The 13822-nt window shown below is 46.1% G+C and overlaps 1 protein-coding gene across 1 annotated transcript in view; it reads left to right on the top strand.

The window, feature by feature from the left end:
* LOC138284408 (intestinal mucin-like protein) overlaps window positions 1-13822 on the top strand; it is a 362338-nt gene that overhangs the window by 276637 nt on the left and 71879 nt on the right. Inside the window, exon 13 of the mRNA XM_069223145.1 lies at window positions 1433-1544. Coding sequence (XP_069079246.1) covers window positions 1433-1544 — 112 coding nt within the window. The remainder of the gene's footprint in view (window positions 1-1432; window positions 1545-13822) is intronic.

Genomic DNA, 13822 nt, shown 5'->3' with positions numbered 1-13822 from the left:
CCCATGCCAATGGCATGGGCACTGCAGGGGCCCCCGTAAGAGGGCCCCGCTAGTATTTCACTGTCTGCGTAGCAGACAGTGAAATAAGCGACGGGTGCAGTAGCACCCGTCGCACCTTCCCACTCCGCCGGCTCGATTACGAGCCGGCATCCTCGTGGGAAGGGAGTTTTTCCCTGGGCTGGCGGGTGGTCTTTTGGAGACCGCCCGCCAGCCCAGGGAAAAACTCATAATACCCTCCGCGGTCTTCTGACCGCGGAGCGGTATTATGGAGGGCGGCATCCTGGCGGGCGGCCTCCGCCGCCCGCCAGGGTCATAATGAGGCCCATAGTAACATTCATTTATTACATGTTCTATTATTTTAAAAAATCTCATGGACCCTGACCTGTTAATATTTTAAAAATAGGGGCCTGATTCACACAGATACATTTTTGTGTAAGTTTACTATTTTTCCAATACAACAAGGAATTTTATGAGTAGTATCTTTACAACTGCCTATTTTGTTATGTGCTGAGTCTCTGCCATGAGAGCGGGGACTCCTCAGTCTTAAAGGTACTACTGTGAACTGCAAAAAAATCATAAACTTACACAAAAGTGTACGTTTACCTTTGCGAATCAGGCCCAAGGTTTTTATTGGTCAAGAAGAGTTCTTTTAGCAGCTTGCACTGCAGGTTTTAAACTGCAGCAGTTGGCCTACACATGGTTGACCTGAAGCCATGTTTGTTCAGCCACTATTGTGGAATGGCGTAATAGGTGCTGCAGTCCAAGTGGCATTTACCTTTCAGGGCCTGGATGCACTTTCTACAGCAGATACTTGGGACTTACAGCCAAGTTCAATGTGCCAATTAGAACTGCGCCAAATTAACTATGTTTAAAGGGGGAGTACAGGCACTCTACTCCTGATTAGCAGAGATGAAGTGCACAGAGTTCTAAAGCCATTAAAGCAGATATGGCAAAATCTGGGAGGACATCACTCCAAATATAGTTTTATCCTAAAGTTTGAACAGTGGCATGTGCATTTTCATTTCAGAGATACCTACCCACCACGTAATGATTCTAAATAAGGTTGTCAGTACTCTGCCAAGGGGTGGAAGCCAAAGCCTCTGCTGGCCTAGCTGGCTGTTGGTCTACTTTCCATTGTATAAGGAAGGCCATCTGTTTGATAAGGGGATGACCAGTTAGGGAGGAGATTACATAGTGCCATTCAGGTTGGCATGGCATGATATTAGTCTGTCACTATAAGCTGCTGATTATGGTGTGTTCCTGACTGCAAAGGAGCTACGCTTCCTGCTTGCGGCACCTCTCTCTCAATGAATGCTTTGTTGTGTTTTTGTGAATAATGTTCTGGGCAAAGGGCCAAATACTGTCACATTGAACAGATTTATTCATATTCACCTTTCTCATTTTTCTCATATTGGCCTCTTTTTTTTTTTAGCAAAATTAAAAAAGTGTGCCCTTACTAAGGTGTCTGAAAATATCAATGTGGAAGGTTGCTTCGGCGTTGCTGAGATAGGGATCTGCATCGGAAACTGCTTAAGTACTGTTCGGTAAGTGACATCAAGTTGATTTGATGATGCAAATCACTGTCTTCATTGCATAGCAGTTGGCTATCACAACTATTATTTTTTTCAATATCTTCTTTGTTGCCACTGCATACGATTTAACTATTAAATGGCCAATACATAACGGGGGTCATTACGACCCTGGCGGTCGGTGATAAGGCAGCGGTAAGACAGCAAACAGGCTGGCGGAAAAAAAATTGAATTATGACACACCATTTCACCATTTCGACCGCTGTGGCGGTGAAGACCGCTGGGCTGGAGCATGCGGTCTCCAGCCCAGCGGTCGTCACTAGACTGCCGACAGTATCAGGACCCTGCATACCGCCATGGATCTCGGGTGGTTGGGAACCACCATGAGATCCATGGCGGTAGGCACTATCAGTGCCAGGGAATTCCTTCCCTGGCACTGATAGGGGTCTCCCCCACCCCCGCTACCCCCCACAAATTCTCCCCCCGCACCCTCCTACCACCCCCCAAAGGTGGCACAACCCCCCTCTCTACCCCGACCCGAACATGCACATATACACACCCCTACACGCACACACACCCAACATGCACATATACACACCCCTACATGCACACATACACTCCGACAACACATACCCGCACACATACAAACAGACATGCACACCGTCCGAACCGCACTCATTTCCCATACACACAACACCCCCCGCACGCATACACTCACTCACTCACCCCTCTACACTCTCACACGCACACCCCCATGCACGCACACAACACCCCCCCACCCCTTTCCCTAAAGGACGATCAACTTACCTTGTCCGTTGATCCTCCGGGAGGGGATGGGATCCATGGGGGCAGCTCCGCCACCAGGACACCGTCACCAGAACACCGCCACACCGAATCATGGGAAGTGATTCAGTGGGCAGTGTTCAGTTGACGTGGCGGTGGAGGTTGAGCAACCTCCACTTTCCTGCCGTCCGCCAGTATGGCTGCTGGCGGCTTTCCATACGAAAAAGGACGGCGGGCTGCCAACGGTCACAATACGTGGCGCAGAAGACCGCCACCACTGGCGGTCTTCAGCACGGCGGTACCTCAGCGGTCTTGCGAAAAGACTGCCTAGGTCGTAATGACCCCCAATAAGTCATTGGAATGAGGAGTTTATAGTGTAATCAGGTTGCATTTAAAGTACTTCTTGCGCTTTCAAAAGTGTAATAGACTAAAATGGATGCCTCGAAAGGCAGCAAATATGAAAATTGCAATAAAGGTGCAGATCTACATTTCAGGAGAGTAGATGAATATGATGTTTCGGTGATTCTTCAAGAGTTGATTGGTGTGGGTGATAGGATATGTTTTCTTTACTCAACGAGTATTTAGGTATGTGGAGTGTTACGGTAATAAGCACAGCAGAGAATGCTCTGAAACACTACATTTAGTGTGGGCTTTACAGGAATAGTGCTGTTGAGGAAGGTGTAAAGGGTAGGGTCATAGGAGAGTTATTCGTTTGAGAAAAATGCTTATAGGAGAAATTTGGTTTATAAGGTTTTAGTTTGATGTCAAACAGCTTATTATGTACAGAAGATATGAGATCTGTGCTCTCTTAGATGGTGAGCTGCAATAAGGAAGTATGAAGTGAGTGAGCACATATCATATGTGTGTTATTCCACGAAGAGTTATTTTTTTGTCTGCTGCTGTTTAATTCTTTATGGACAGACCAGGAGTTTGGTTGACAGCAGGAAGCTGTATTAAAAGGATGTGGTGGCTAATGAAATGCAGCGGGTTTTGCTCATGACTGTATTTTAGGTTTAGCTTTGGTCCATCACTCCTGCTGTCATTAAATTACCTGTTTTTATTACTTAATCCCGTCACTGCCAGGCCTTTTCCCCTCCTGTGCCGAGCCGTTTTTTGGCTTTTTATGGCAGTTCACACTTAGGCCCTCATAACTTTTTGTTCACATAAGCTACCCACGCCAAATTTGCATCCTTTTTTTACAACATTCCAGGGATTCTAGCGGTACCCAGACTTTGTGGGTTCCCCTGAAGGAGACCAAGAAATTAGCCAAAATACATAGAAAATTTATTTTTTTCCCAAAAAATGGGAAAAAGGGCTGCAGAAGGCGGCTTGTGGTTTTTCCCCTGAAAGCGGCATCAACAAAGGGTTTGCAGTGGCAAGATCCCCATCTTCCCTTCAGTAACAGGCAGACTTGAATTAGAAAACCCCATTTTTCAATACAATTTTGACATTTTACTGGGACATACCCCATTTTTACTATTTTTTGTGCTTTCAGCCTCCTTCCAGTTAGTGACCGAAATGGGTAAGAAACCAATGCTGGATCCCAGAAAGCTAAACATTTCTGAAAAGTAGACAAAATTCTGAATTCAGCAAGGGGTCATTTGTGTAGATAATACAAGTGTTTCCTACAGAAAATAACAGCTGAAATAAACAAATATTGAAATTGAGGTGAAAAAAACAGCCTTTTTTCTGCACGTTTTACTATGTAACTTTTTCCTGCGATGTCAGATCTTTGAAAGCAATATACCATTACATCAGCGGGACTCATCTGGTTGCGGGGATCTATAGGCTTGTAGGTTCATCAAGAACCCTAGGTACCCAGAGCCAATAAATGAGCTGCACCTTGCAATGGGTTTTTATTCTATACCGGGTATACAGCAATTCATTTGGTGAAATAGAAAAAGTGAAAAATAGTTATCAGGAAAACCTTTGTATTTCCAAAATGGCAACAAGATAAGGTGTTGAGAAGTAGTGGTTGTTTGCACATCTCCGAATTACGGGGTGCCCATACTTGCATGTGAATTACAGGGCATTTCTCAAATAGATGTCTTTTTTACACTCTGTCTTACATTTGGAAGGAACAAATGTAGAGAAAGACAAGGGGCAATAACACTTATTTTGCTATTCTGTGTTCCCCCACGTCTCCCAATAAAAATGGTTCCTCACTTGCGTGGATAGGCTTAGCACCGGCGACAGGAAATGCCCCAAAACACTACGTGGACACAGCACATTTTCACAAAGAAAACAGAGCTGTTTTTTGCAAAGTGCCTAGCTGTGGATTTTGGCCTCTAGCTCAGCCGGCACCTGGGGAAACCTACCAAATCACCTAGGGGAATCCAAGATGGGGTGACTTGTGGGGCTCTGACCAGGTTATGTTACCCAGAATCCTTTGCAAACCTCAAAATGTGGCCAAAAAAAAACTTTTTCCTCTCATTTCGGTGACAGAAAGTTCTGGAATCTGAGAGGAGCCACAAATGTCCTTCCACCCAGCGTTCCCCCAAGTCTGCCGATAAAAATGGTACCTCACTTGTTTGGGTAGGCCTAGTGCGCACGAAAGGAAATGGCCCAAAACACAACGTGGACACATCACATTTTTTCACAGAAAATAGAGGTGTTTTTTACAAACTGCCTACCTGTAGATTTTGGCCTCTAGCTCAGCCGGCACCAAGGGAAACCTACCAAGTCAGTGCATTTTTGAAAACTAGACACCTAGGGGAATCCAAGATGGGGTGACTTGTGGGGCTCTGACCAGATTCTGTTACCCAGAATCCTTTGCAAACCTCAAAATGTGGCCCAAAAAAAACTTTTTCCTCTCATTTCGGTGACAGAAAGTTCTGGAATCTGAGAGGAGCCACAAATGTCCTTCCACCCAGCGTTCCCCCAAGTCTGCCGATACAAATGGTACCTCACTTGTTTGGGTAGGCCTAGTGTCCACGAAAGGAAATGGCCCAAAACACAACGTGGACACATCACATTTTTTCACAGAAAATAGAGGTGTTTTTTACAAACTGCCTACCTGTAGATGTTGGCCTCTAGCTCAGCCGGCACCAAGGGAAACCTACCAAATCACTGCATTTTTTAAAACTAGAAACCTAGGGGAATCCAAGATGGGGTGACTTGTGGGGCTCTGACCAGGTTCTGTTACCCAGAATCCTTTGCAAACCTCAAAATTTGGCAGAAAAAACAGCTTTTCCTCTCATTTCGGTGACAGAAAGTTCTGGAATCCGAGAGAAGCCACAAATTTCCTTCCACCCAGCATTCCCCCAAGACTCCTGATAAAAATGGTACCGCACTTTTGTGGGTGGGCCTACTGCCGCGAAAGGAAATGCCCCAAAACACTATCTGGACACATCAAAATTATCAAATACAAAACTACCTGTTTTTGCCGGGGGCACCTGTGTTTTTGGCCCTGGGCTCAGCAGCCTTCTAGGGAAATCTAACAAACCTAGACATTTCTTAAAACTAGACATCCAAGGGAATCCAGTGAGGTGTGACTTGCGCAGATCCCCCAATGTTTTCTTAACCAGAATCCTCAGCAAACCTCAAACTTAGCTAAAAAAACACAGTTTTCCCACATTTCTGTGTGGGATTACCGCACTGGGACACATTTCATACCACCCAATGTTCCCCTAAGTCTCCCGGTAAAAATGCTACCTCATTTGTGTAGGTGGGCCAAGTGCTTGTGAAAGGGAAGAGCCAAAAACATGTCGATATTGGGGGGGAACCTAATGAGGTCCAAATGGGCAGTTTGAAAAATAAAATTTTTAGGCTGAGAAGTGAGGCAGAATTTTTATCGGTATAGATGAGACAATGCTGGGTGGTAGGAATTTTGTGGATTCCTGCAGATTCCGGAAGGTTCCATCACAAAAACGTGGGAAAAATGTGTGATATCCAGCAAAGTTGGAGGTTTGCAGGGGATTGTGGGTACAAAAATGGTGCGGGTGCATGTGAAACACACCACCCTGGAATCACCCAGATGTTTAGTTTTCAGATGTGTCTAGGTCTTGTGGATTTTTCTACATGGCAGCGTCCCAAAGTCCATAAAGTGCAGCCCTTACCATTCCAAGTGGGACGATTTGGAGAGTAAGCCAAGCTCTCATGGCCCAAATTTAACACTAAAACCCAAAATAATCAAATGTCTTCTTGCTTGCTGTGGGATAAGATGTTTTAAAATGCAGGGCAGAGCTGAAAGGCTGTTACCCCCCTCAGTTGAGGTGGGGGCTTAACCAGGCCCATACTGGTTGGTAGCCACCATCCCAATATATAGATATTTTTTCATTCCCTGGCATCTAGTAGACTTTCTGCCCCCAGAGTTGTGGATCAGGGGTAATTTTGGCCCCAATCATTTGGGGTGGGGGTATGGCCATACCCCCACCCTCTTATTTTTGAAAAAAAAACTTCCCTGGCCTCTGGTGGGCTTTCTGTCCCCCTTGGGGGCAGATGGGCCTTCCAAAAATAGGCCCATCTTCCCCCAATGGGGGGCAGATATGGCCAACAGTAATGTGCCCCCATGAGGAGCGACCCATATCCAAGGGGCTGCCCCCCTAAAGAAAACACACGCATACACACACACCAATCCTTGGTGCCTAAATGGTTTCTGCCCCCATGGCAGAGTGGCCTAACAAAAATCGGCAGATTTGCCCCCCCAGGGGAGCGAACCTTGACTAAGGGGTCGAAAAAACAACAACAACAAAAAAAAGTGTTGATCCCTGGCGCCTAGAGGTTTCTGCCACACCTGATAGCAGATCGGCCTAATAACAATAGGCCGATCTGGCCCCGGGGGCGGGGCAGAAAAGTCCTCAAATAAATTTGCTCCCCCCAGGGGAGCGACCCTTGCCTAAGGGGTCGCTCCCCACCTCTAAAAAACAAAACAAAACAAAACAAAAATCCCCTAAAAATGTATTCCTGGCGCCTAGAGGCTTCTGCCCCCTGGGGGCAGAACGGCCTAATAACAATAGGCCAATCTGCCCCCGGGGGGGGCAGAAATGGCCTAAAATAAATGTGCGCCCCCACCCCCCTGGGGAGCGGCCTTTGCTAAGGGGTTGCTCCCAACCTCTAAAAAACAAAAAAAACAATGTGTCCCTGGCGCCTAGAGGCTTCTGCCCCCCTGGGAGAAGATCGGCCTAGTAACAATAGAAACAGCCTAAAATAAAATTGCCCTCACCCCCCCACACCACCTGGGGAGCGACCCTTGCCTAAGGAGTCGCTCCCCTTTCGTGACATTGGCGCAAAAAAAAAATTCCCCGGTGCCTAGTGGTTTCTGCCCCTCTTGGGAGCAGATTGACCTAACAAAAATCGGCCGATCTGCCCCCAAGGGGAGCAGAAATAGTCTAAATACAATGTGCCCCCCAGGGGAGCGACCCTTGGCTAAGGGGTCGATCCCCACCTCTAAAAAACAAAACAAAAAAAAACAAAAAAATATCCCTGGCGCCTAGAGGCTTCTGCCCCCCTAATAACAATAGGCCGCTCTGCCCTCGGGGGGGCAGAAATGGCCTAAAATAAATTTACCCCCCGGGGAGCCACCCTTGCCTAAGGGGTTGCTCCCCTTCTGTGAATTTGGCGTAAAAAAAATAAACTCCCTGGTGTCTAGTGGTTTCTGCCCCCCTTGGGGGCAGACTGTCCTCATAAAAATAAGCCAATCTGCCCCCAAGGGGACAGAAATGGCCTAAATATAATTTGCCCCCTAGGGAGTGACCCTTGCCTAAGGGGTCGCTCCCCAACTCAAAACAAAAACAAAAGGAACACAAAAAAAATAAACTAAAAAAATGATCCTTGGCGCCTAGTGGATTCTGCTCCCCAGGGGCAGAAATGGCCTAAAATAAATTCCCCCCCCCAGGGAGCGACCCTTGCCTAAGGGGACGCTCCCCTTCCGTTAATTTGCCATAAAAAAAAAACTCCCTGGTGTCTAGTGGTTTCTTCCCCCCCTTGGGGGCAGACTGGCCTCATAAAAATAGACCGATCTGCCCCCAAGGGGGGCAGAAATGGCCTAAATATAATTTACCCTCTAGGGAGCGACCCCTTCCTAAAGGGTCGCTACCCAACTAAAAAACAAACAAAAAAATGATCCCTGGTGCCTAAGGCCTTTAAAAATATTGCCCCCCTGGAGAGCGACCCTTGCCCAAGGGGTCGCTCCCCTCATGCCAGTTTCAATTTTGAAAGAAATCCCTGGTGTCTAGTGGGCATTTCAAAAGCCGGATTGCTTTACAATCCGGCTTTTGAAATGCTCTGAGAGACTTCAAACAGAAGGAAATTCCTTTCCTTCCTTTTGAAGCCTCTCAGGACCCCATCACATGATCGGAAGAGAAATGCTTTGCATTTCTCTTCCGATCGCGCTGGAAGCTGAACTTCCAGCGCGATGGGGAAGTGGCCTCTGATGAGGCGCGCTGATGTCATTAGACATCACTGGTGGGGTCAGGGGGGGTCGGGGTGGAAGGAGAAGGGCTTCCCCTTCCATCCCTGCCTTGGGGGGGTGGGAGGGAACCCCACGGAGGCAGGGTTAGCACTCCGTCCCGGCTCCAGGCCGAGGACGTAATGGTTACGTCCTCAGCACAGGAGCACTGTGCCACAGGACGTAACCATTACGTCAGCAGCACAGAAGCGGTTCAGGGTTGTGTAATTGATAATTTGGAAGTGTGTGATGTAGTGAAGGCCTAAAGAGTGGTAACATAGTGATAATAAATGTTGTGTCATTGTTAACGTTTCTCGCCTAAGTACAAGCTTTCAACATTTTCCTAGCACAAAATATATAAGAAACGGGGCTGATAGCTAAGGATTGAGCTCAAGATTGAATCATGACATTCTGATTTTTCATACGCAGGGATGTGTAGCTTTGAGAAAAAACCCAATGCGTTGTTCAAAGAGAGTAGGTATAACGGAAAAATAATAGACCAGATTCAGTGGATTTCAGTCTGAGATTGTGGTATTTGTCACTGACTAAGATTTCCAAGTCAGGGATGAGCACTTGCGGTAAATGAGGGTAGTTTTGGATAGTCCAGTGGGGAATTGGAGGGCGGGGTGAGAATGGAAATAACATCTCTCATGTGCTGTCTCAGAGTCAGATCTGACAGGAAATGTGATTTAATTTAGATTTGTTGGCAAGAACAATGGGCCAGATTCAGGAAACGGATAGCGACTCCCAAACGGCAAAAATTGCCGTTTGTGACTCGCTAATCGCGTTTCCCTATGCAGAAATGCATATTGCGAGTCGGTACCGACTCGCAATATGCATTTCAGAATCGCAAATAGGAAGGGGTGTTCCCTTCCTATTCGCGATTCGGAGTGGCATGCAATACCATTTGCGACCGCAGATGCGGTCGCAAATGGTGTCCCAGTTACCATCCACTTCAAGTGGATGGTGACCCACTCGCAAATTGGAAGGGGTCCCCATGGGACCCCTTCCACTTTGTGAATGGACCCACAAATATTTTTTCAGTGTGGGTAGTGGTTTCCTTTAAGGAAAACGGGCTACACTTAAAAAAAAAAAAAACTGCTTTATTTAAAAGCAGTCACGAACATGGAGGTCTGCTGACTACAGCAGGCCTCCATGTTTGCGAGTGCCTAGACTCGCTATGGGGCTGCAATTTGCGACCCACCTCATGAATATTGATGAGGTGGGTCATTGCGACCCCATAGCGAGTCGCAGACGGTGTCTGAGACACCGTTCTGCATTGGAAATTGCGACTTGCAATTTGCGAGTCGCTCCGACTCGCAAATTGCAAGTCGCAATTCCCAACTTTGCTACATCTGGCTCAATGTTACATGTTGCTAAGTAAATAGGATTAACATTTTGGAGCAAAATCCCATTTAGGTACAATATCCCATTTAATTGCAAAATCACCCTTTGCCCAACAAGATACAAAATGGTGAACCACTTTTAAGAGCACAAATCACCAAATGGTGAAATCGGTGTGAGAAAAGTCTTGAAGGGGCAAAAGTCAAATTGAGGTAGGAAAACACATTTAACTCATATTTATGTTTAAATCACTTTTAATTGCAAATCTATGTTTGGTGCAACATTTATTTATTTAATTTTACATTTTTTCAAATAGGCAAATACGTCCTAATGGGTATGAGAGTGCTGTACATGAGGACATTTATATGGCAGTTTACTGAAGAACAGATTCACAACATTGCACAAAAGAGCACATATTTAGTACAAAGGATCGGGATTACATGGAGAAATTGATCAGTGAAGATGTTTTGGAAATTAAACATTTGAACTTTCAGTACATCTCCCATTTCAAGAAGTTTACAGTTTATTTACTTATGGCCTCCAAGATCTCATTACTAAGGTCAAAATGTAGTTCTAGTGTATTGAATTGTTTCTAGTACAAGATAGACGGGATACTGATGGGTGCTAGTGGTTATTCTGGCTTTCTTCCAAGGCCCTACATGCTTCACCTTATCAACAATATTGGAGTGGTTTCCTGGTATGATGCGAGGGCCTGTCAGCATTCTTAAGACATACTGGGGGTGATTCTAACCTCGGCCGGCGGCCTTAAGTTCCCCCACCAAAATACCGCTCCGCGGTCGAAAGACCACTGAGGGTATTTTGGGATTTGCCCTGGGCTGGCGGGCGGCCGCCAAAAGGCCGCCCGCCAGCCCAGGGCAAATCAACCTTCCCACGAGGACGCCGGCTCAGAATTGAGCCGGCGTAGAGGGAAGGTGCCACGGGTGCAGTGGCACCAGTCGCGTATTTCAGTGTCTGCATAGCAGACACTGAAATACTTTGTGGGGCCCTCTTACGGGGGCCCCTGCAGTGCCCATGCCATGGGCATGGGCACTGCAGGGGGCCCCGCGGCACCCCCTACCGCCATCCTGTCCCTGGCGGGAGACCCGCCAGGAACAGGATGGCGGTAGGGGGTGTCAGAATCCCCATGGCGACGGAGCGCGCTCCGCCGCCATAGAGGATTCTGCAGGGCAGCGGGAAACTGTCGGGAGACCGCCGGTTTCCCGCATCTGACCGCGGACGAACCGCCGAGGTCAGAATGCCCTGCGGGGCACCGCCGGTCTGTCGGCAGTGCTCCCGCCGACCCTGGCCCCGGCGGTCTCGGACCGCCGGGGTCAGAATGACCCCCACTGGCCCATATTTATACTGTTTTAAGCACCGCAGTTGCGTCCTTTTTGACGCAACAGCAACCCAAACTTACAAAATACATAAGTATTTTACGTCAAAAAGCGGCGCAAATGCGGCGCTAAAAAAGTATAAGTATGGGCCTCAGTCTGTCCCAATTGCTGGACTGCCTGTCATACTGCGCGTCAACCTGCTGATTTCAGATACACAAAGCTGTGCATGAGACAAGGTAGGTCCAGGTGACGGACATCCCCAGTGCTCCAGTCTTCATCCAGTACTGGGAGAAGCAGGATGGCTGAGGGGAGTTTGTGAATGGAGGAGCATTAGGATGAGTCACAGGGTGTGTATGAGTGAAAGCGGTGGTGAGATGCTTGCTATGCTGAGATCCTGGATCCAATTATAGGTTGATGGTTGGCATATTTGGTCATTCCAAAGTGAATCATCAGGATGTCCCTTTAATTGGCTTTAATTAATTGCCTTTCCATTCACCCTTATCTAGATCAGAATATTTGTAGAAACATGTAAGATGGAAAAATACATTAAGGAGCAAAAATCCCATTTAGGTACAAACCACGTTTAGATGCAAAATCCACCAGCTCAAAATGTCTTCCACCAAGGAGCATTTCTATAGTGCTTTGCTCCACCGCTGCCAAAACAGCTCACTGTTGACTCTGGTGGCTAATTTAAGATGACAACAAATCTGTGTGGACACTGGATTGAATTAAATGCTGTAAAATGTCTAGTCCTTGATCAGCAAACAGAACCAATTGCTTAGGGCAGCAAAGTAGCAACACAATAATGTTGGCCTTTCATTCCTGATAACTAAAGTTATCGCTAACACCAGGAATTCTGTAGCAATCCCACAGCTGACAGAACCAATGTGTCTAAACGCAAATAAAAAACAATACAGTAAATTTAGGATTACTCTCTTAGTACTGTGGAGTGAAGGTAATAAAGACACCTAAGTCTCACACTACCCATAGATTAGACCAAGAAGAAATTGCCGTGTTTTTGCATGTCAGGGTTGAAATCTGAGTTCGACTAATCGCTAGTAGTCAGATGCACACAAATTAGAGCAGACATTAGTTAAGGCTTAGCTGAAGTGCAGGCTTACATGCACAATATACATCTCCGGTTGAAATCCACATAAAGCAGTTACAGTACATGACAATTTATTTCAACTATATGTCTCCTAGAAGCCTAAGGCAGTCAAATGTGAAGACCTGGAATACAAGTTGAAACATGATAACATTTGTGTTTGTGACTTGGGAGAAGTTACTAAGGGACAACATAGATATTGCATAACAGAATAGTTCAGAGGGATACTTAAGCAGCATCCTTATTTCCACATTGGAGCTGAAAGGACACAAAGGGGATGGCCAGAGACAAGTGCACAATTATAGGTGCCCTAGAGACAACCTTGTCATAGGGCTCAGCTCCCTACTTAAACAGAGAATTCTGACTCATGTCAAATCCATGACATCCATTCAGCATGAAGATAGCACTGCCCTTCTGTATCAGGACTTACCAGTTGCCACTCTACAAAGAAGGCAAGCATGTAGACCAGTGGTTTAAGAATTCACGGAGCCAGAGATACACTAAGGATGACTTATACTGGAGGACAAGTAGTTCTGCTGGTGAGGCAAAGAAACAGTGATTCTTTATTTGGATTAAGAGAAAGAAGTACTCAATGTGAGCATGGATAACAAAACAGACCACTCTTTGACCCCATTTTTAGACACACAAATTTGTGTGAGGACTACGAAGAAGAAAATTGAACAGTTATAAAGCCTGAAGGACAGGCTTCCCCAGCCATAAAATAAATACACTTGCTTCAAGTATTACAGAGAAGTTCCTCTTCGTTTTCAGCACATCACAAGAGGTGGATAACCCTTCCACAATAAAATGGATCCAGGAAGAAAAAAAATGAATTGAAAAGTCATCCCAAAAGACATTCTGCTGAATGAGCGGAGTCTCCATAACATTCTAAGGGAATGTCAGATCCATGAGTTCATTGCCCTTGTATCTTCCTCCAGAGTACCAAAGATCTCTGGGCCCTCGTCCTGTAAATAGGAGCAGAAGACTTCAGAATTAAAAATAGCCTATTGTCTTAACACTGTGGTAGAACCTGAAATTAGTGGTTTAACACCTTTAATGTGGATTGTTGTAGGAACATAAAAAAGGTGAGACCAAAATAGAGGTATAGGAGTGTCAACCAAAAGAGAAGACAAATGAGAAAAAACGGGATCTAGATTATGTCCCGCTGAATGGGTAGAAGTATATATCAGTTACAGCAGGCCTAGGGCCTGAAAATTGTCAACAATGGATGACACCAGGCTACTATTAAAATGAAAATGAAAGTTAAGATCACCCAAAACAGTAAAATTGGCACTCTTCATTATAGGAGGGATGGTCTAGCTATTGATGAGCGCCAATG

The sequence above is a fragment of the Pleurodeles waltl genome, chromosome 3_1, assembly GCF_031143425.1.
Source record: "Pleurodeles waltl isolate 20211129_DDA chromosome 3_1, aPleWal1.hap1.20221129, whole genome shotgun sequence".
Lineage (NCBI taxonomy): Eukaryota > Metazoa > Chordata > Amphibia > Caudata > Salamandridae > Pleurodeles > Pleurodeles waltl.
Note: the sequence above shows the minus strand (reverse complement) of the source record. Positions and strands in the feature narration are given on the sequence as shown.